Source organism: Oncorhynchus mykiss, chromosome 27, assembly GCF_013265735.2.
Source record: "Oncorhynchus mykiss isolate Arlee chromosome 27, USDA_OmykA_1.1, whole genome shotgun sequence".
Taxonomy (NCBI): domain Eukaryota; kingdom Metazoa; phylum Chordata; class Actinopteri; order Salmoniformes; family Salmonidae; genus Oncorhynchus; species Oncorhynchus mykiss.
Window position 1 is genome coordinate 27,619,188 of NC_048591.1, and position 23,805 is coordinate 27,642,992.

The 23,805-nt window shown below is 43.2% G+C and overlaps 1 protein-coding gene and 1 long non-coding RNA gene across 2 annotated transcripts; both read left to right on the forward strand.

Annotated features, from left to right (window-relative positions):
* The first annotated feature begins 4,060 nt into the window (after window positions 1-4,060).
* Window positions 4,061-4,922, forward strand: LOC118944760. Its single transcript, XR_005040055.1, has 3 exons — window positions 4,061-4,192; window positions 4,382-4,469; window positions 4,735-4,922. It is a non-coding gene; the product is annotated as an uncharacterized LOC118944760 (long non-coding RNA).
* A 5,005-nt stretch (window positions 4,923-9,927) lies between these two features.
* On the forward strand, window positions 9,928-16,765 carry LOC118944648. The gene is made up of 10 exons (XM_036964652.1): window positions 9,928-10,125; window positions 10,690-10,791; window positions 11,139-11,196; window positions 11,441-11,588; window positions 11,684-11,720; window positions 11,953-12,236; window positions 12,485-13,285; window positions 15,501-16,035; window positions 16,225-16,312; window positions 16,578-16,765. The coding sequence occupies exons 1-10, from the start codon at window positions 10,117-10,119 to the stop codon at window positions 16,727-16,729; spliced, it is 2,214 nt and encodes a 737-aa protein (XP_036820547.1). The 5' UTR covers window positions 9,928-10,116; the 3' UTR covers window positions 16,730-16,765.
* The last annotated feature ends 7,040 nt before the right edge of the window (window positions 16,766-23,805 follow it).

Genomic DNA, 23,805 nt, shown 5'->3' on the forward strand with positions numbered 1-23,805 from the left:
ACAGACAAGAATAACAATGTTGATCAAATGCATTCTGTTCGATCTAGAATACTTTACATCACAGTTCCATTGAAAAGACTGTTTTTGTTCTGTTTGTTCAAAACAGATGACGAAGGAACAGCTTGCCAAATTGTGCAAGACAATTGTAACCTTCATCGCACAGACCACCCTGCAGATCCTGCTGCCAGCCCTGGCCCGCGTACTTGGGGTAAAGGACTTTGCTGACGACGACACTGACTCACCCAAGAGGGGATGGCAGTGCAAGATCCTTTGCTGCCTTTGATCAGGAAAGACTGGAGCTCATCCAGGAAGTTAGATATCTGGCGAACAAAATGTATAAGGGCGGCACAGGGCTCAACATCTCAGGTCCCTAACACCCTCTTCTAAGAGGTATGTTCCCCTCAAGGTTTTCATGTATGGATTTCACCGAGATCATCTATCCCAGTGTTAGCCAATGCAATTTACTCTATCTGATGTAGTACAAAATGTAATGTATCAGCCTTTGAGCATATTCAAATGAATGAGCATGTAAAGCGATCAAAAGGACATGTAGATATTTAGAATACTAAAATTACAACGCTTGACCGATTTGCCAAGTTAATGACAGGAATTATCATGCTTTGCTTGTTCGTTTTAAAGTTCCCAGACCTCAGTGAAAGTCCTCCTGGGAATGACAGAGGACAGAATCATCAAAAGTGTCCAGGAGCAACTGTCTGATCATAATATCCTGTCCTCTTGCCCACCTGAGCTGACTGTTGGTCTTATCAAGGTGGTGGTCGAACAGCTTAACTCTGCCCTCTCTGCGACCATCAGCAGAGCCATTTCAGGGCGGTCCTCCCCTATTTCTTCTGGTACCCAGGCCGCTGAACAAATGGTCAACATGGTCCAGAAATGTTTTGATGATCACACCACCCCAGAGGACCAGAGCTCTACCTCTGTATTAGAGTCATGCATTCCACCTGCAACAGAAGAAGTGATGACTGTTATCGCAGAGATGGTGGGTGAATTGGAAAAAGAAGATCCGGAATTGGCTAAGGTTTTTCGAGAAGTGGCTGTGAAAGTTAAAATGTTGGCATCTGGCAGTGACCTTGTAGTGGAGCACCTGGATGTTGAAGACTCTCCTGTTCCAGAGGAGCTGAACATAATATGTACATCTTGCAAAGCAATGATGCAAAATCTTGGCACTCTGTTTAGTGTGAAGTTACAAGACCAAAGCCTCAAAGGCTGTGAGTGAAATTCTTGTGAGAAGGTTAATGAGCGATATCTCTGGTATGGTTCAACCTTCTCATTCGTTTAGTACCACTCCAAGCTTGATGAATGCATCTAGCCCATCTGACAGGATCCTTGATTCTGCGGCCACTGAGCTCATACAGACCAAAGTAGAATCTGAGGCATCAAAAATAATTGATAACTTTGTTGAAGATGTCAAGGACATTGTGCAGTATGCTGAATTAGATCAGCCAACAAGCACCCAGAGAGATACCCAAGTGGGACACTGTACGACAAAGCGGAAACCCTTCCATGCAGCTCGTAGACTCTGCGAGAGACTTCAGGCAAAGCTGGAGACATTGTTCCTCAGAATGGGTGGAGCTCCAGTCCAAGGGGAAGAACTTATGGAAAAAGCTGACTCCAGTGCTGTGCTTCTGGAGCATACTGACTCCAGTGATCTGCCTGTTTCAATCCTGAGCTTGCCTTCCCCATGTAGGAGTGAATCCCCTATATCAGAACGTAGTTCATCTTCTTTATCTGATGGATGTGATTCAACTGACTCTGTAGGAGAGAAAACACCAGAGCAACCTGAAACCAGTAAGAGTGAGGCAATACTGCAAGTGGTCAACTCAACAGGACTTGGTTCTCTCCGTAAATGCCAAAGTGAGAACTCTCAACCATTACTGTCTCTCTGTGATTCCAACATGGTGCCCTGCACCAAAGAGGTCTTGTCCCAGATTGTGACCATGTATAGGTCAGAGGTGGCAGATTTGGAATGCACATCATCTGTTGCAGAGGGTTCCTCTTACAACTCCCTTGAAGTCTGTGGCTTTTTGGACAGTGTCATGTCTTATCTAGAAGACATGCCTGTGTCTGGTTCTTCATGGTTGGAAGGATTAAGAGATACTCCAGCCTCAGTCATTGAGAAACTCTCCAGTGAGGAGTTCCAGATGAACGCTACCAACGAAGTGCGAAAAATACTGATCAAATCAGTCAGTAGCTTTCCCAGCAAAGTCAGTTCCAGCCAGACAGATTCTCAGATGTTGCCAGCAAAATCAACAATTTCCTTAAGGCATACAGATATAACTGCTTTTGAAATCGTTGGATCAATTACAAATGACATGAAGAGCCTTTTCCCACCCACAGAGTCTTCTACTACTCTATGGCAGGCAGACTCTATGCTTCAACAGAGTGATGAGAAAACCTCAGAGTACACTGAGGCCACACCCAAAGGCTCACAGTCTGGTTTGGAAGTATCTGAGAAGAAGATCTGGACAACTGCAAAGACTATTTACCACAATGTGAAGACAAAGATGAGGAATTATTTTACATGGCAAAATCCAGTCAAAGCAACAACGGCTCAAGCCAAAAAGACCCTCAGCCATATTCTGGTTTCAATTCAGAAAGAGCTGTCAAAATCGGACCAAACGGTGACTGCGCTTTCACAAATAGAGAATGTGGTTGGAATGATGCTGAAGGATGTTGAAAGGGTAAGCAGTGAATGTGGTGAGGAACTGATCTATCAAGCGCCACAGCGTTCTTCCTCCTCGTTGTCATCCTCATCTGCCAGATCAAAGAAGTCAGAGTGGGAATTTTCACTCCCTGGCACTCCCATCTCTTCTGATTTACCAGAGAGTATTACTCAGCCCATTGTGAGATGCTCAGTCATCGACATGGGCAAATCTACTAAGCCAAAAACATTGGTGTGTGATGCCAGGGAAAGCATGTCTGCAATAGTGGATACCATCATAAAGGAGGTACATCCAGAGGAAGAAGGGGAGGTTGCATTCCAACCTGATCTAACAGCTGCAATAGCAAGACTGGAGGAGCTCATATCTCAGGGTAGGATTGGTGCTCTCTCACGTGATCTTACTCACCAAGTCAACCGCATCATTTCTGAGAGCAACTTGACCCCTCTGGTTCTGACAGTGGCGGCTGGAAAGAGTGCATCCGATACAGTCCTTACTGAGCTGAAGAGGAATGACAAGACGGTGGGGAAGCCCACAGCTTACAAGCTGGTTCAGCTTTTTGCAGAGGAGTCTGTGAAGCGCCTCTTGCTTCCTAGCCTTGTGCCCTCTACAGCTTCAATGAGTTTGGCTCAGGGAGTTAGTGTGCCGGCTAGCGTATCTGAAGATAGGATTTCATGTTCTTTTTCTACATCAGCATTTAGTGACACAGTCAGCCTGTTTACCAAAGTAATGGTAAGCCAGGTCATGGACTCTGTGGTTTCTGATGCACAAAGCAGAGGGTCATCTCCAACCGGAACTGTAACTGATATAGGCAGTCTACTGAGTGGTAAGTCCTACCCTCTGCCATCTTTCTCCGCCATCAGCATGACAACAAGTGGGACCTCCAATGCTGCACGAGGCTTTGAGGCCAACATAGATGCTGAGGAAAGGGATACCATCAGTTGTTTCGGTGTACCTCAGAGCATTGTTTGTGATCAGAATTCAACCAGCCCGGATGTTGCCTTCGCTTTCAACCCCATCCACTGACAACTTAGTCGGTGATGATGACTTCACCGGCCTCATCAGCATGTTAGTGGTGAGACTTCTGTCAAAAATCCAAACCCAAACTGATCTGTACCCAACTGACGTCACACGCACGTCACAAGACCTGATTCCAAAAGTTATAGCTGCCTTCTGTGCATGGTCAGGCTGCTCTGAGACCCAAGCTTATCCCAAGAACCTGAAGAGTCACAAAGTATACAGCACCGTCTACAAACATCTGTTGAAGGAGTTTGGCTCAGAGAAAATACTCCAACTGGCCGTGTCGACTCAGGACTCCACTTTCAATAGGATTCTTGTGAAGTCATTGAGCAAGGAGCTTCTCCACAGTTGTAACGAGGCAGTCAAGAGCAGCCTCAAGAACATCTTTCGAAGCCACCAGGCCAGAAGCTCTTCTCATGGCTGAAGATGTGAAGGCTACCAGAGGGAAGCTGTCTTTCCTACAAAGGCTTGCCAGACTGAAATTCAACTTAAAGGTACATCACACTTATTTAAGTTAACAATTGTGTCAATGTGAGTAAACAATGTTATTTAGAGAAAATGTAAAACCATCCATTAATTCCAAAACCATTTATAAATCTTGTTGTGCTGGTGTGTAAGATGTGATCGTTATTACCGTGAGATTGTTCTGCTGTGACAGTTGTTTTGACATGTTTTTGTTTTAGCCATTCATGATGGGAAACAAGAAGGATTCCAATAAGAAATCCCGCCATTCTGAATCCAAAGACCAGACTACTGCTGAAGATATCATGTGTAAGTCCATACAGCAGGACATTTACTGTTTGAGATATTGGTGTACAAAGCTGCTATTGCAAAAATATTAAACCCTATATACAGTACATTATATATTATCGATAGTAATCTCTTATGTAAAATTATTTATAGTTTCCAAATCTCAAGATTCTGGTTCTCATTTATTTGTGAAAGTAATAATGAGTTGAAACTAAGAATACAATATACCATCATTTCTAAATGAAAGTGCATGTCAACTCTCTCTCTCTTCTGTCGCCCAACATAGTGGCACATCCTGCCACATTTGGACTCCCAGAGGGTCTTCCCTCCACCTCTCAACAGGAGAAGCCTCGCAAACGTCCCCTTCTAATCAGGATGTTTTCCACCATCTCCATAGGCCTATCCAAGCCATTCAAACGGTTTTCAAAGCAAGCTTAATACAACAATTTCCTTTAATACAGTAATATTTGCATTGAATTGATGGCCTTTGTCTTCTTTATTGTTGCCCTGTTAACACATTTGATTAGAAAATACATAGTATATTTAGTTTAGTTTATTATGCAGTCATAGTCACGGTGTAGGCTAAACAAAGTAATGTTGTCCTGAATAATGTATAGAACATGCACCCCCCCCCCCCCCCCCACCCACCCACACACACACACACACACACACACACACACAGTGTTATTCATTGAGCTCACACACATAGTACTTCAGATATGTCCCACTGTCACACCCTGACCATAGTTTGCTTTGTATGTTTCTATGTTTTGGTTGGTCAGGGTGTGATCTGAGTGGGCATTCTATGTTGGATGTCTTGTTTGTCTATTTCTATGTCTGGCCTGATATGGTTCTCAATCAGAGGCAGGTGTTAGTCATTGTCTCTGATTGGGAAACATATTTAGGTAGCCTGGGTTTCAGACTGGTGATTGTTCCTGTCTCTGTGTTTGCACCAGATAGGACTGTTTAGGTTTTCACATTTCATTGTTTTGTAGTTTATTCATGTATAGTTTTCCTTTATTAAACAAACATGAATCATCACCATGCTGCGTTTTGGTCCGCCTCTCCTTCACCGCAAGAGAACCGTTACAGAATCACCCACCACAACAGGACCAAGCGGCGTGGTAACGGGCAACAGCTACAGCAGCGAAAAGAGGAATGGACATGGGAGGAAGAATTGGAAGGTAAAGGACCCTGGGCACAGCCTGGAGAATATCGCCGCCCCAAAGAAGAGCTGGAGGGGGCGAAGGCGGAGAGGCGCTGGTATGAGGAGGCAGCACGGCGGCGTGGAGCTATTCCACCTCGCCGCACTGGCAGGGCGACCGGGACCATTCAACCGGGTAAGGTTGGGCAGGCTCGGTGCTCAAGAGCTCCAGTGCGCCTGCACGGTCCGGTCTATCTGTCACCACCTCCACGCACCAGCCCTCCGGTGGCAGCCCCCTGCACCAGGCTGTCTCTCCGGCTCATCCTTATCCTCTCCAGCGCTGTCGGAGCCTCCCGCCTCTCCAGCGCTGCCAGAGCCTTCCTCCTCTCCAGCGCAGCCGGAGTCTCCCGCCTGTTCGGCGCTACGAGAGCTACTCAGTCCAGTGTTGCCAGAGCCACCCGTCTGCCCAGCGCCGCCTGAGCCACCCGTCTGCCCAGCGCCGCCTGAGCCACCCGTCTGCCCAGCGCCGCCTGAGCCACCCGTCTGCCCAGCGCCGCCCGGCCCACCCGCAAGGGGCCGCCAGTGCCGCCAGTCTGCCAGGTGCCGCCAGTCTGCCAGGTGCCGCCAGTCTGCCAGGTGCCGCCAGTCTGCCAGGTGCCGCCAGTCTGGCAGGGGCTGCCAGTGCCGCCAGTCTGCCAGGGGCCGCCAGTGCCGCCAGTCTGCCAGAGGCCGCTAGTCTGCCAGGGGCAGCCAGTCTGCCAGGGGCCGCCAGTGCCGCCAGTCAGCCAGGGGCCGCCAGTCAGCCAGGGGCCGCCAGAGCCCCTCAGCCCAGAGGCGCCAGAGCCCCTCAGCCCAGAGGCGCCAGAGCCCCTCAGCCCAGAGGCGCCAGTTACACCGTTACACCCACAACCAACATTCAACCAGATATCAATGATTCAGTGTAAAATACATGTACTGTAACATAAACAGTATTTAATTTACAACCAATAAAATAATACATGATGCAGGACACTCAGTTATAAGGGAATTAACTGGTTTAACTTCTCAAACAAACACACACATTTCCATTTTCTGTGGATCGCCCATGTTTACATTTTACTGAATGCCAGTCTGACCTTTGACCTGTAGATGGCAATAAAGGTCTACTTTTGCTGCAGATCCACTTCTAAAGCTCAAACCTCTCTGGACAAGTAGCCAAAACATTTGTCCCTAGTGAGAGAGAGAGTATGTGTGTGTGGCAAAAAAAGGGAATATTGCACTACACTTTTATGATACAGATACATTTTGCATCCGGTAGCATAGCACAGCTGTAGTTTTTTCAAATGCCAAATGTACATGTAGCATGCTTCTGCCTACAGATGCTTTTCTGAGTGACTTGTGTTGTGAGAGAACCAGAATTCAAACATAAACTCCTGGATTACATTTTATAATATTGTCAGCTCTTTTTAGTAACATATGGTAGCATACATGTTTCACACGGTGGCAAGTCAAGCTAGTTAGTTACATGTAACAACATTACATTATATGGTCAATGTTTGTGTGTATCCTCTTAGCGTTTACCTTCGACATCAACAAGCGACGCACGGGCTGGTCCTGCAGACTCCCACGCCCATGGCCCAGGAGAAGGCTGGGGGCCACCTGCTCACTCACGTCCCAGCCATCTCCTTTGAGACCGACTCTACTGTGGAGTGCACCTCCAAGAGGACTCCGGAAGAGAGGGAACGGGTGAAGGTTAAACTGGCCAACATGGCCTTGATGGGAAGGATCAAAAGTCTTGGCTGTGAAATGCCCATTATGTGTGATTATCGAATTGATCATTTTCCACTTTTGAAACAACAATGGGAAAGACAGGATTTATAGCAAAGGTTGCTCAGATTGGGCTTTTGGAAAAATTGGGAGAATGAAAGTGCACTCCTGATTCAGAGAGAAAGATCCAGCTTAATCATCCATACCATTGTTTAAATTACAATAAAAAAACATTCAAACTGTTCCTGAGTTTTGAAAGACAGAGAAAGGAAAACATCATTATCTTCAGTCTGTTCACACCTGTTCACACAAGTCCTACTGTCCACAATCTCAGGGATCTTCAATACAAACACACCTGTTTCAGAAAACCTGATCACTTTCACATTCGAACAATGTTTGTAGGATACTTTTCAATAACTCAATAAATGTAAGTGTTGAAACCATACATAGCTGGTAACTTGAGCTCGGCAGAGTAGTTTTGACCTGTGTCCAGATGCAGTCATTTATGTTGTCTAAAGGCAATTTGTCTCTTATAACAATGTTATTTTTCTGAATAATCTAATTTAATTGACTGGTAGGTAGTCACTAACTATTTGTAGCATGTGTTCCTCTGTTTATTGATATTTACATGGTGTGTATGTGTTAAGATGTTAAGTAATTAATGTTGATATTATCCAAAGGGTTTTTAACTGAAATGTTAAATGTATTTCAAAAATGGCAGAATCGAACAGTATTGGAATAGTGACTTGTATTTTGCATCTAGAAGTGTAAGAATTTTAGAAGAATGCTATTTCATCAGTCAAATGTTGCACTGTTTGATAAGACAGGGTAAAGAAAACCTCCATTTTAATGAGTTTAGTTGTGAGTTTGACATTTTACCACAAGAAGTCACTATAATACTATACGTTATCAAACAGGGTTGTGCTGAAAATCAAATGAACCACAGCCAAATTAATTATTTGCAACTAAGATTAAAAAAGACATGTAAAACTTACTTTCTTGATAAAATACATTCTAAAATGTCAATATATGTGATTTCTGAGTATGTAGTGCACATATCTTTTTAAGGCCCAAAGCAGACGTTTTTATATCAATATCAAATCATTTCTGGGTAACAATTAAGTACCTTACTGTAATAGATTACGATGAAAATGGTCAAAAATGTATTTTTTGCAAAAAAAACTTTCTCAAGCAATAATTTTGCTAGGACTGTCTGGGAGTGGTCAGTGTGGAGGGGAAATTAAAACTTGCTGTTATTGGCACTCTCTTTGTCGTTGGTCTATAAACCAATTTACACATGGTGATGTCGCCATGGAAAGCCAAAACTCTCGCCCATGCAAACCTGCTGATTAGAAGGTGCTGTATAGATGTGAGAAACTCTCTTTTCATGGCACTTCAATATCGAAGTGAATTTTTCGTAGCAGGTTAGGAAACTGAGGTTAAGGTTAGGAAAAGGGTTAGGGTTAGTGAAAATGCTCTCCAAACCTTCTACGAAAATTACTTTGCATTGAAGTGCTGTGAAAAGAATGTGTCCCTGCTCAGGTGTTGCATGCATCAACCAATGGTTGTGTGCCAAGTCATCCATTGTGTCATCGACTGACAGATTGCTATAACATATGATGTGGTTAGCTGACACACAAAATACCTATCCAGGCAGTGTAAGATCTGGCAAGTGTCAGCAAGGCCTGGGCAGAGGAACATGCTCCGTATTTTCAACCAGAACTATCAGGAAGCAACCCATAAAACACATTTACAGTGTTAGTTTCATCAGCTGTTGTACAATATGAAATAACATTATTTTGACTTCACAGGGCCTTTAAATGTAGGCAAACAAGTTTTCGGCATTCAAACTAATCTACCCAGCCAGATTCAGCACCATGGACAGTGAAAATCAGAATACCTGCGATCTGACGATTAGAACAACAGTGCTATTTTAAGTGATTTTCAAGACACCCAAAGTCAATTTAAATCCACAACAAAATCTGCAGGATAAAAAGCAATATAATCAAACATTCAAATATGTAAACAGGCTATATTAAAGTGCACTAAACATAGAGACAGATTAACCATGGAGAACACGAAACATAATGACAGATTAACCAGGGAAGTGAATTTAACAGAGGTTAAAGCTAAAACAACAGAATCTGGGTACGTCTGTGTGAAGAGGTGTGGATTTGAATAGTACACAAGTAGGCCTACGCTATTTTTGCACTGTAAAACTTTTTTTTTTAAGTGTTATGTTTTCCCAGATTCATAGTGTTATGCAGCCCAGGCCTATCTAGGAAGGCTGGGCATAAATTGTTTGCTCACAGCATCCCATGATGACGTGGGCAACATAAACACTTAAACTCTGTAGATTAAAGTTAATAGTAATCAAAACTAATTTCACCACGAAAGGAAGTGCAATCGAAATGAATGAAGAAGACAAGGTAATTCTAGTGAGTTAATAAAATGACAAGGTGTTGCCTGTCAGCGTTGTAGACTACTGCCTCACAAGCCCGGGCTTTAGTGGCACTGGCATACGCGCTTGCCTCTGCACTGAAGGAGCCACCGAACGCGGCCGCGTTGCAGCTCTCACTTTTTCCCGCTACAGTATGTCCTACAATGACATATTTGGTGGGGGTTGGCAGCCAACAATAGGATTGGATTGGGACTAAATCAAAGAATAAAACGATATTGAAATGAATATTATTAACAAATATTTCCCAGAAGATTTTGGGTTCAACCTAAGGCTGACTAGGACAGATCAATCAACTTGATCCGACACAGTAAGCCTACATGTCATACGTAAGTAAATCCACAAGAGAGACAATATTGCAAAGGCTGGACCATGTTCGATGGAAAGCGTAGGGGTAGGCAATCGAAAACGTTTGACGGGGAAATTTCTGTCAATATTAGCTAGTCCTACTGAGTGGGCAAGTAACCTTTCCCGCGCTCTTCCTAAAAATACTATTTGTGATGTCATAAAGGTCTAACGTTCCATGACGTAGCATGTAGCCCTAAATTACAGTCCCTGCTTGCAATATTGTCCTCACTCTCGACCTGAACTCAACTTGAATGTAACCAACACAGACAAGGACATGCTTTTTGAGATATAAAATAGCTTGAATGGATGAAGAAAGGGTAAGCTAAATTACTTCATACAATATTGGGGGGAAAGTAAAAAAGGGTAAAGCAATATAAGCGGATATTTCTTGTAAAAAGCTATAACATATTGTAAAGCAAATGTACCATTCTTTATAAAGTCACCAGCTTAGCTCTGATATGGCTGTAGCTCTATTTATGATGTCCTCTGCACAGATCTACTATGACATTGACATATTATTACTTATTGGAATGTCTGTCCTTCAGGTAGCACAGAGGGAGGATGGTGATCCTCAGAGGGAAGGAAAGGAAGTTGTTGAGGAAGAACCGGTGGCCACACCCAAAGAGGAGGCCAAGAAGGGAAGGAAGGTAAGATGGCAGGAGTGACAGAGCACATAATAGGCCTACTGGGTTACACTCTGTACCTGATAGCAGTCATACCATAGATATCTATATATCTCAGATAACAACATACGTAGTAGCTGTTTTCAAAACGTGTTTTAAGAACTGCTTTGACCTGGCCCATAGCCTATTCATAAATTGTCTCAGAGTAGGAGTGCTTATCTAGGATCAGTTTTGCATTTGAGATCATAATGAATACAATTATTTGGGCAAGGTTGAGCCCACACCTTATCTGATGAACTTTATGTATACGGTTCCTGGTGTTACATGTCTGCCATCATTTGAGCTCTGGAATCTGTTCTGTTCTATCCTAGGCAAAAAGTAAGAGGAGTGGCAAGAAGTCAAGGAAGCTGGGCACTGACAACGATGCAGGTCAGAGATTTACCTCTGTAGTACTACATTGTTTCTCTATTCTGTCTGTGATGTGCAGGTTGTATTATCCATTTTCAATGAAACTGTAGTCTACTGTAATCAGTAAGAAAGGTCACATAGATAGCTTTATTAAAATAGGCCTATTCTAAAACCCTTAAACAATGAAATCAGAGTATTAAGAGATAAAATGTCTGATTTCTCTTTAATTTTGCTTCTACTTCCTCTACGGCAATCACATCTTTAGTCTCCAGGAATAAACACCTGGATAGAGGATCTGTAATTGAGCTCCTGGAGAAGAAAGCTGTTCAGGCTGCATTCGGCCCAGGCAACAAGGATGAGATGGAATACTCCTACCCAATCCTCATCTCATTCCTGCGCAATCTTACTGATGAGTATGTTAAAAGTTTTTCTGTAATGTTCAACATTTATGAAATATTGTGCAGTGGGAACTAAACACTAACTAAAACACTTATTTTAAATTGTCTAGGCAGTGGCAAGTGATCTACAAAGGACTAAAAAACCCTGTAAGTTTCCCTACCTGCCTTTGACCTTTGATGTGTCAATGATCTGTTGAATTCAGAGATTAGCCATCAAGTCATATTCTGTTATTCATGTTCTCTGTCAGACTTCATCAAACTTTGAATTCAGTCACAGACAAGAATAACAATGTTGATCAAATGCATTCTGTTCGATCTAGAATACTTTACATCACAGTTCCATTGAAAAGACTGTTTTTGTTCTGTTTGTTCAAAACAGATGACGAAGGAACAGCTTGCCAAATTGTGCAAGACAATTGTAACCTTCATCGCACAGACCACCCTGCAGATCCTGCTGCCAGCCCTGGCCCGCGTACTTGGGGTAAAGGACTTTGCTGACGACGACACTGACTCACCCAAGAGGGGTGGCAGTGCAAGAGCCTTTGCTGCCTTTGATCAGGAAAGACTGGAGCTCATCCAGGAAGTTAGATATCTGGCGAAGAAAATGTATAAGGGCGGCACAGGGGCTCAACATCTCAGGTCCCTAACACCCTCTTCTAAGAGGTATGTTCCCCTCAAGGTTTTCATGTATGGATTTCACCGAGATCATCTATCCCAGTGTTAGCCAATGCAATTTACTCTATCTGATGTAGTACAAAATGTAATGTATCAGCCTTTGAGCATATTCAAATGAATGAGCATGTAAAGCGATCAAAAGGACATGTAGATATTTAGAACACTAAAATTACAACGCTTGACCGATTTGCCAAGTTAAGACAGGAATTATCATGCTTTGCTTGTTCGTTTTAAAGTTCCCAGACCTCAGTGAAAGTCCTCCTGGGAATGACAGAGGACAGAATCATCAAAAGTGTCCAGGAGCAACTGTCTGATCATAATATCCTGTCCTCTTGCCCACCTGAGCTGACTGTTGGTCTTATCAAGGTGGTGGTCGAACAGCTTAACTCTGCCCTCTCTGCGACCATCAGCAGAGCCATTTCAGGGCGGTCCTCCCCTATTTCTTCTGGTACCCAGGCCGCTGAACAAATGGTCAACATGGTCCAGAAATGTTTTGATGATCACACCACCCCAGAGGACCAGAGCTCTACCTCTGTATTAGAGTCATGCATTCCACCTGCAACAGAAGAAGTGATGACTGTTATCGCAGAGATGGTGGGTGAATTGGAAAAAGAAGATCCGGAATTGGCTAAGGTTTTTCGAGAAGTGGCTGTGAAAGTTAAAATGTTGGCATCTGGCAGTGACCTTGTAGTGGAGCACCTGGATGTTGAAGACTCTCCTGTTCCAGAGGAGCTGAACATAATATGTACATCTTGCAAAGCAATGATGCAAAATCTTGGCACTCTGTTTAGTGTGAAGTTCAAGACCAAAGCCTCAAAGGCTGTGAGTGAAATTCTTGTGAGAAGGTTAATGAGCGATATCTCTGGTATGGTTCAACCTTCTCATTCGTTTAGTACCACTCCAAGCTTGATGAATGCATCTAGCCCATCTGACAGGATCCTTGATTTTGCGGCCACTGAGCTCATACAGACCAAAGTAGAATCTGAGGCATCAAAAATAATTGATAACTTTGTTGAAGATGTCAAGGACATTGTGCAGTATGCTGAATTAGATCAGCCAACAAGCACCCAGAGAGATACCCAAGTGGGACACTGTACGACAAAGCGGAAACCCTTCCATGCAGCTCGTAGACTCTGCGAGAGACTTCAGGCAAAGCTGGAGACATTGTTCCTCAGAATGGGTGGAGCTCCAGTCCAAGGGGAAGAACTTATGGAAAAAGCTGACTCCAGTGCTGTGCTTCTGGAGCATACTGACTCCAGTGATCTGCCTGTTTCAATCCTGAGCTTGCCTTCCCCATGTAGGAGTGAATCCCCTATATCAGAACGTAGTTCATCTTCTTTATCTGATGGATGTGATTCAACTGACTCTGTAGGAGAGAAAACACCAGAGCAACCTGAAACCAGTAAGAGTGAGGCAATACTGCAAGTGGTCAACTCAACAGGACTTGGTTCTCTCCGTAAATGCCAAAGTGAGAACTCTCAACCATTACTGTCTCTCTGTGATTCCAACATGGTGCCCTGCACCAAAGAGGTCTTGTCCCAGATTGTGACCATGTATAGGTCAGAGGTGGCAGATTTGGAATGCACATCATCTGTTGCAGAGGGTTCCTCTTACAACTCCCTTGAAGTCTGTGGCTTTTTGGACAGTGTCATGTCTTATCTAGAAGACATGCCTGTGTCTGGTTCTTCATGGTTGGAAGGATTAAGAGATACTCCAGCCTCAGTCATTGAGAAACTCTCCAGTGAGGAGTTCCAGATGAACGCTACCAACGAAGTGCGAAAAATACTGATCAAATCAGTCAGTAGCTTTCCCAGCAAAGTCAGTTCCAGCCAGACAGATTCTCAGATGTTGCCAGCAAAATCAACAATTTCCTTAAGGCATACAGATATAACTGCTTTTGAAATCGTTGGATCAATTACAAATGACATGAAGAGCCTTTTCCCACCCACAGAGTCTTCTACTACTCTATGGCAGGCAGACTCTATGCTTCAACAGAGTGATGAGAAAACCTCAGAGTACACTGAGGCCACACCCAAAGGCTCACAGTCTGGTTTGGAAGTATCTGAGAAGAAGATCTGGACAACTGCAAAGACTATTTACCACAATGTGAAGACAAAGATGAGGAATTATTTTACATGGCAAAATCCAGTCAAAGCAACAACGGCTCAAGCCAAAAAGACCCTCAGCCATATTCTGGTTTCAATTCAGAAAGAGCTGTCAAAATCGGACCAAACGGTGACTGCGCTTTCACAAATAGAGAATGTGGTTGGAATGATGCTGAAGGATGTTGAAAGGGTAAGCAGTGAATGTGGTGAGGAACTGATCTATCAAGCGCCACAGCGTTCTTCCTCCTCGTTGTCATCCTCATCTGCCAGATCAAAGAAGTCAGAGTGGGAATTTTCACTCCCTGGCACTCCCATCTCTTCTGATTTACCAGAGAGTATTACTCAGCCCATTGTGAGATGCTCAGTCATCGACATGGGCAAATCTACTAAGCCAAAAACATTGGTGTGTGATGCCAGGGAAAGCATGTCTGCAATAGTGGATACCATCATAAAGGAGGTACATCCAGAGGAAGAAGGGGAGGTTGCATTCCACCCTGATCTAACAGCTGCAATAGCAAGACTGGAGGAGCTCATATCTCAGGGTAGGATTGGTGCTCTCTCACGTGATCTTACTCACCAAGTCAACCGCATCATTTCTGAGAGCAACTTGACCCCTCTGGTTCTGACAGTGGCGGCTGGAAAGAGTGCATCCGATACAGTCCTTACTGAGCTGAAGAGGAATGACAAGACGGTGGGGAAGCCCACAGCTTACAAGCTGGTTCAGCTTTTTGCAGAGGAGTCTGTGAAGCGCCTCTTGCTTCCTAGCCTTGTGCCCTCTACAGCTTCAATGAGTTTGGCTCAGGGAGTTAGTGTGCCGGCTAGCGTATCTGAAGATAGGATTTCATGTTATTTTTCTACATCAGCATTTAGTGACACAGTCAGCCTGTTTACCAAAGTAATGGTAAGCCAGGTCATGGACTCTGTGGTTTCTGATGCACAAAGCAGAGGGTCATCTCCAACCGGAACTGTAACTGATATAGGCAGTCTACTGAGTGGTAAGTCCTACCCTCTGCCATCTTTCTCCGCCATCAGCATGACAACAAGTGGGACCTCCAATGCTGCACGAGGCTTTGAGGCCAACATAGATGATGAGGAAAGGGATACCATCAGTTGTTTCGGTGTACCTCAGAGCATTGTTTGTGATCAGAATTCAACCAGCCCGGATGTTGCCTTCGCTTTCAACCCCATCCACTGACAACTTAGTCGGTGATGATGACTTCACCGGCCTCATCAGCATGTTAGTGGTGAGACTTCTGTCAAAAATCCAAACCCAAACTGATCTGTACCCAACTGACGTCACACGCACGTCACAAGACCTGATTCCAAAAGTTATAGCTGCCTTCTGTGCATGGTCAGGCTGCTCTGAGACCCAAGCTTATCCCAAGAACCTGAAGAGTCACAAAGTATACAGCACCGTCTACAAACATCTGTTGAAGGAGTTTGGCTCAGAGAAAATACTCCAACTGGCCGTGTCGACTCAGGACTCCACTTTCAATAGGATTCTTGTGAAGTCATTGAGCAAGGAGCTTCTCCACAGTTGTAACGAGGCATCAAGAGCAGCCTCAAGAACATCTTTCGAAGCCACCAGGCCAGAAGCTCTTCTCATGGCTGAAGATGTGAAGGCTACCAGAGGGAAGCTGTCTTTCCTACAAAGGCTTGCCAGACTGAAATTCAACTTAAAGGTACATCACACTTATTTAAGTTAACAATTGTGTCAATGTGAGTAAACAATGTTATTTAGAGAAAATGTAAAACCATCCATTAATTCCAAAACCATTTATAAATCTTGTTGTGCTGGTGTGTAAGATGTGATCGTTATTACCGTGAGATTGTTCTGCTGTGACAGTTGTTTTGACATGTTTTTGTTTTAGCCATTCATGATGGGAAACAAGAAGGATTCCAATAAGAAATCCCGCCATTCTGAATCCAAAGACCAGACTACTGCTGAAGATATCATGTGTAAGTCCATACAGCAGGACATTTACTGTTTGAGATATTGGTGTACAAAGCTGCTATTGCAAAAATATTAAACCCTATATACAGTACATTATATATTATCGATAGTAATCTCTTATGTAAAATTATTTATAGTTTCCAAATCTCAAGATTCTGGTTCTCATTTATTTGTGAAAGTAATAATGAGTTGAAACTAAGAATACAATATACCATCATTTCTAAATGAAAGTGCATGTCAACTCTCTCTCTCTTCTGTCGCCCAACATAGTGGCACATCCTGCCACATTTGGACTCCCAGAGGGTCTTCCCTCCACCTCTCAACAGGAGAAGCCTCGCAAACGTCCCCTTCTAATCAGGATGTTTTCCACCATCTCCATAGGCCTATCCAAGCCATTCAAACGGTTTTCAAAGCAAGCTTAATACAACAATTTCCTTTAATACAGTAATATTTGCATTGAATTGATGGCCTTTGTCTTCTTTATTGTTGCCCTGTTAACACATTTGATTAGAAAATACATAGTATATTTAGTTTAGTTTATTATGCAGTCATAGTCACGGTGTAGGCTAAACAAAGTAATGTTGTCCTGAATAATGTATAGAACATGCACCCCCCCCCCCCACCCACCCACCCACACACACACACACACACACACACACACACACACAGTGTTATTCATTGAGCTCACACACATAGTACTTCAGATATGTCCCACTGTCACACCCTGACCATAGTTTGCTTTGTATGTTTCTATGTTTTGGTTGGTCAGGGTGTGATCTGAGTGGGCATTCTATGTTGGATGTCTTGTTTGTCTATTTCTATGTCTGGCCTGATATGGTTCTCAATCAGAGGCAGGTGTTAGTCATTGTCTCTGATTGGGAAACATATTTAGGTAGCCTGGGTTTCAGACTGGTGATTGTTCCTGTCTCTGTGTTTGCACCAGATAGGACTGTTTAGGTTTTCACATTTCATTGTTTTGTAGTTTATTCATGTATAGTTTTCCTTTATTAAACAAACATGAATCATCACCATGCTGCGTTTTGGTCCGCCTCTCCTTCACCGCAAGAGAACCGTTACAGAATCACCCACCACAACAGGACCAAGCGGCGTGGTAACGGGCAACAGCTACAGCAGCGAAAAGAGGAATGGACATGGGAGGAAGAATTGGAAGGTAAAGGACCCTGGGCACAGCCTGGAGAATATCGCCGCCCCAAAGAAGAGCTGGAGGCGGCGAAGGCGGAGAGGCGCTGGTATGAGGAGGCAGCACGGCGGCGTGGACTATTCCACCTCGCCGCACTGGCAGGGCGACCGGGACCATTCAACCGGGTAAGGTTGGGCAGGCTCGGTGCTCCAGTGCGCCTGCACGGTCCGGTCTATCTGTCACCACCTCCACGCACCAGCCCTCCGGTGGCAGCCCCCTGCACCAGGCTGTCTCTCCGGCTCATCCTTATCCTCTCCAGCGCTGTCGGAGCCTCCCGCCTCTCCAGCGCTGCCAGAGCCTTCCTTCTGCCAGAGGCCGCCAGTGCCGCCAGTCTGCCAGAGGCCGCTAGTCTGCCAGGGGCAGCCAGTCTGCCAGGGGCCGCCAGTGCCGCCAGTCAGCCAGGGGCCGCCAGTCAGCCAGGGGCCGCCAGAGCCCCTCAGCCCAGAGGCGCCAGAGCCCCTCAGCCCAGAGGCGCCAGTTACACCGTTACACCCACAACCAACATTCAACCAGATATCAATGATTCAGTGTAAAATACATGTACTGTAACATAAACAGTATTTAATTTACAACCAATAAAATAATACATGATGCAGGACACTCAGTTATAAGGGAATTAACTGGTTTAACTTCTCAAACAAACACACACATTTCCATTTTCTGTGGATCGCCCATGTTTACATTTTACTGAATGCCAGTCTGACCTTTGACCTGTAGATGGCAATAAAGGTCTACTTTTGCTGCAGATCCACTTCTAAAGCTCAAACCTCTCTGGACAAGTAGCCAAAACATTTGTCCCTAGTGAGAGAGAGAGTATGTGTGTGTGGCAAAAAAAGGGAATATTGCACTACACTTTTATGATACAGATACATTTTGCATCCGGTAGCATAGCACAGCTGTAGTTTTTTCAAATGCCAAATGTACATGTAGCATGCTTCTGCCTACAGATGCTTTTCTGAGTGACTTGTGTTGTGAGAGAACCAGAATTCAAACATAAACTCCTGGATTACATTTTATAATATTGTCAGCTCTTTTTAGTAACATATGGTAGCATACATGTTTCACACGGTGGCAAGTCAAGCTAGTTAGTTACATGTAACAACATTACATTATATGGTCAATGTTTGTGTGTATCCTCTTAGCGTTTACCTTCGACATCAACAAGCGACGCACGGGCTGGTCCTGCAGACTCCCACGCCCATGGCCCAGGAGAAGGCTGGGGGCCACCTGCTCACTCACGTCCCAGCCATCTCCTTTGAGACCGACTCTACTGTGGAGTGCACCTCCAAGAGGACTCCGGAAGAGAGGGAACGGGTGAAGGTTAAACTGGCCAACATGGCCTTGATGGGAAGGATCAAAAGTCTTGGCTGTGAAATGCCCATTATGTGTGATTATCGAATTGATCATTTTCCACTTTTGAAACAACAATGGGAAAGACAGGGTTTATAGCAAAGGTTGCTCAGATTGGGCTTTTGGAAAAATTGGGAGAATGAAAGTGCACTCCTGATTCAGAGAGAAAGATCCAGCTTAATCATCCATACCATTGTTTAAATTACAATAAAAAAACATTCAAACTGTTCCTGAGTTTTGAAAGACAGAGAAAGGAAAACATCATTATCTTCAGTCTGTTCACACCTGTTCACACAAGTCCTACTGTCCACAATCTCAGGGATCTTCAATACAAACACACCTGTTTCAGAAAACCTGATCACTTTCACATTCGAACAATGTTTGTAGGATACTTTTCAATAACTCAATAAATGTAAGTGTTGAAACCATACATAGCTGGTAACTTGAGCTCGGCAGAGTAGTTTTGACCTGTGTCCAGATGCAGTCATTTATGTTGTCTAAAGGCAATTTGTCTCTTATAACAATGTTATTTTTCTGAATAATCTAATTTAATTGACTGGTAGGTAGTCACTAACTATTTGTAGCATGTGTTCCTCTGTTTATTGATATTTACATGGTGTGTATGTGTTAAGATGTTAAGTAATTAATGTTGATATTATCCAAAGGGTTTTTAACTGAAATGTTAAATGTATTTCAAAAATGGCAGAATCAAACAGTATTGGAATAGTGACTTGTATTTTGCATCTAGAAGTGTAAGAATTTTAGAAGAATGCTATTTCATCAGTCAAATGTTGCACTGTTTGATAAGACAGGGTAAAGAAAACCTCCATTTTAATGAGTTTAGTTGTGAGTTTGACATTTTACCACAAGAAGTCACTATAATACTATACGTTATCAAACAGGGTTGTGCTGAAAATCAAATGAACCACAGCCAAATTAATTATTTGCAACTAAGATTAAAAAAGACATGTAAAACTTACTTTCTTGATAAAATACATTCTAAAATGTCAATATATGTGATTTCTGAGTATGTAGTGCACATATCTTTTTAAGGCCCAAAGCAGACGTTTTTATATCAATATCAAATCATTTCTGGGTAACAATTAAGTACCTTACTGTAATAGATTACGATGAAAATGGTCAAAAATGTATTTTTTGCAAAAAAAACTTTCTCAAGCAATAATTTTGCTAGGACTGTCTGGGAGTGGTCAGTGTGGAGGGGAAATTAAAACTTGCTGTTATTGGCACTCTCTTTGTCGTTGGTCTATAAACCAATTTACACATGGTGATGTCGCCATGGAAAGCCAAAACTCTCGCCCATGCAAACCTGCTGATTAGAAGGTGCTGTATAGATGTGAGAAACTCTCTTTTCATGGCACTTCAATATCGAAGTGAATTTTTCGTAGCAGGTTAGGAAACTGAGGTTAAGGTTAGGAAAAGGGTTAGGGTTAGTGAAAATGCTCTCCAAACCTTCTACGAAAATTACTTTGCATTGAAGTGCTGTGAAAAGAATGTGTCCCTGCTCAGGTGTTGCATGCATCAACCAATGGTTGTGTGCCAAGTCATCCATTGTGTCATCGACTGACAGATTGCTATAACATATGATGTGGTTAGCTGACACACAAAATACCTATCCAGGCAGTGTAAGATCTGGCAAGTGTCAGCAAGGCCTGGGCAGAGGAACATGCTCCGTATTTTCAACCAGAACTATCAGGAAGCAACCCATAAAACACATTTACAGTGTTAGTTTCATCAGCTGTTGTACAATATGAAATAACATTATTTTGACTTCACAGGGCCTTTAAATGTAGGCAAACAAGTTTTCGGCATTCAAACTAATCTACCCAGCCAGATTCAGCACCATGGACAGTGAAAATCAGAATACCTGCGATCTGACGATTAGAACAACAGTGCTATTTTAAGTGATTTTCAAGACACCCAAAGTCAATTTAAATCCACAACAAAATCTGCAGGATAAAAAGCAATATAATCAAACATTCAAATATGTAAACAGGCTATATTAAAGTGCACTAAACATAGAGACAGATTAACCATGGAGAACACGAAACATAATGACAGATTAACCAGGGAAGTGAATTTAACAGAGGTTAAAGCTAAAACAACAGAATCTGGGTACGTCTGTGTGAAGAGGTGTGGATTTGAATAGTACACAAGTAGGCCTACGCTATTTTTGCACTGTAAAACTTTTTTTTTTAAGTGTTATGTTTTCCCAGATTCATAGTGTTATGCAGCCCAGGCCTATCTAGGAAGGCTGGGCATAAATTGTTTGCTCACAGCATCCCATGATGACGTGGGCAACATAAACACTTAAACTCTGTAGATTAAAGTTAATAGTAATCAAAACTAATTTCACCACGAAAGGAAGTGCAATCGAAATGAATGAAGAAGACAAGGTAATTCTAGTGAGTTAATAAAATGACAAGGTGTTGCCTGTCAGCGTTGTAGACTACTGCCTCACAAGCCCGGGCTTTAGTGGCACTGGCATACGCGCTTGCCTCTGCACTGAAGGAGCCAGCGAACGCGGCCGCGTTGCAGCTCTCACTTTCTCCCGCTACAGTATGTCCTACAATGACATATTTGGTGGGGGTTGGCAGCCAACAATAGGATTGGATTGGGACTAAATCAAAGAATAAAACGATATTGAAATGAATATTATTAACAAATATTTCCCAGAAGATTTTGGGTTCAACCTAAGGCTGACTAGGACAGATCAATCAACTTGATCCGACACAGTAAGCCTACATGTCATACGTAAGTAAATCCACAAGAGAGACAATATTGCAAAGGCAGGACCATGTTCGATGGAAAGCGTAGGGGTAGGCAATCGAAAACGTTTGACGGGGAAATTTCTGTCAATATTAGCTAGTCCTACTGAGTGGGCAAGTAACCTTTCCCGCGCTCTTCCTAAAAATACTATTTGTGATGTCATAAAGGTCTAACGTTCCATGACGTAGCATGTAGCCCTAAATTACAGTCCCTGCTTGCAATATTGTCCTCACTCTCGACCTGAACTCAACTTGAATGTAACCAACACAGACAAGGACATGCTTTTTGAGATATAAAATAGCTTGAATGGATGAAGAAAGGGTAAGCTAAATTACTTCATACAATATTGGGGGAAAGTAAAAAAGGGTAAAGCAATATAAGCGGATATTTCTTGTAAAAAGCTATAACATATTGTAAAGCAAATGTACCATTCTTTATAAAGTCACCAGCTTAGCTCTGATATGGCTGTAGCTCTATTTATGATGTCCTCTGCACAGATCTACTATGACATTGACATATTATTACTTATTGGAATGTCTGTCCTTCAGGTAGCACAGAGGGAGGATGGTGATCCTCAGAGGGAAGGAAAGGAAGTTGTTGAGGAAGAACCGGTGGCCACACCCAAAGAGGAGGCCAAGAAGGGAAGGAAGGTAAGATGGCAGGAGTGACAGAGCACATAATAGGCCTACTGGGTTACACTCTGTACCTGATAGCAGTCATACCATAGATATCTATATATCTCAGATAACAACATACGTAGTAGCTGTTTTCAAAACGTGTTTTAAGAGCTGCTTTGACCTGGCCCATAGCCTATTCATAAATTGTCTCAGAGTAGGAGTGCTTATCTAGGATCAGTTTTGCATTTGAGATCATAATGAATACAATTATTTGGGCAAGGTTGAGCCCACACCTTATCTGATGAACTTTATGTATACGGTCCTGGTGTTACATGTCTGCCATCATTTGAGCTCTGGAATCTGTTCTGTTCTATCCTAGGCAAAAAGTAAGAGGAGTGGCAAGAAGTCAAGGAAGCTGGGCACTGACAACGATGCAGGTCAGAGATTTACCTCTGTAGTACTACATTGTTTCTCTATTCTGTCTGTGATGTGCAGGTTGTGCTATCCATTTTCAATGAAACTGTAGTCTACTGTAATCAGTAAGAAAGGTCACATAGATAGCTTTATTAAAATAGGCCTATTCTAAAACCCTTAAACAATGAAATCAGAGTATTAAGAGATAAAATGTCTGATTTCTCTTTAATTTTGCTTCTACTTCCTCTACGGCAATCACATCTTTAGTCTCCAGGAATGAAACACCTGGATAGAGGATCTGTAATTGAGCTCCTGGAGAAGAAAGCTGTTCAGGCTGCATTCGGCCCAGGCAACAAGGATGAGATGGAATACTCCTACCCAATCCTCATCTCATTCCTGCGCAATCTTACTGATGAGTATGTTAAAAGTTTTTCTGTAATGTTCAACATTTATGAAATATTGTGCAGTGGGAACTAAACACTAACTAAAACACTTATTTTAAATTGTCTAGGCAGTGGCAAGTGATCTACAAAGGACTAAAAAACCCTGTAAGTTTCCCTACCTGCCTTTGACCTTTGATGTGTCAATGATCTGTTGAATTCAGAGATTAGCCATCAAGTCATATTCTGTTATTCATGTTCTCTGTCAGACTTCATCAAACTTTGAATTCAGTCACAGACAAGAATAACAATGTTGATCAAATGCATTCTGTTCGATCTAGAATACTTTACATCACAGTTCCATTGAAAAGACTGTTTTTGTTCTGTTTGTTCAAAACAGATGACGAAGGAACAGCTTGCCAAATTGTGCAAGACAATTGTAACCTTCATCGCACAGACCACCCTGCAGATCCTGCTGCCAGCCCTGGCCCGCGTACTTGGGGTAAAGGACTTTGCTGACGACGACACTGACTCACCCAAGAGGGGTGGCAGTGCAAGAGCCTTTGCTGCCTTTGATCAGGAAAGACTGGAGCTCATCCAGGAAGTTAGATATCTGGCGAAGAAAATGTATAAGGGCGGCACAGGGGCTCAACATCTCAGGTCCCTAACACCCTCTTCTAAGAGGTATGTTCCCCTCAAGGTTTTCATGTATGGATTTCACCGAGATCATCTATCCCAGTGTTAGCCAA

What these genes read in the sequence shown, in the direction of transcription:
- LOC118944648 (XM_036964652.1), top strand. An exon ending in GATGTCAAGGACATTGTGCA is followed by an intron (nt 13,286 to 15,500) that starts GTATGCTGAATT and finishes GTTTGTGATCAG; the next exon opens with AATTCAACCAGCCCGGATGT. An exon ending in GACTGAAATTCAACTTAAAG is followed by an intron (nt 16,036 to 16,224) that starts GTACATCACACT and finishes TTTTTGTTTTAG; the next exon opens with CCATTCATGATGGGAAACAA.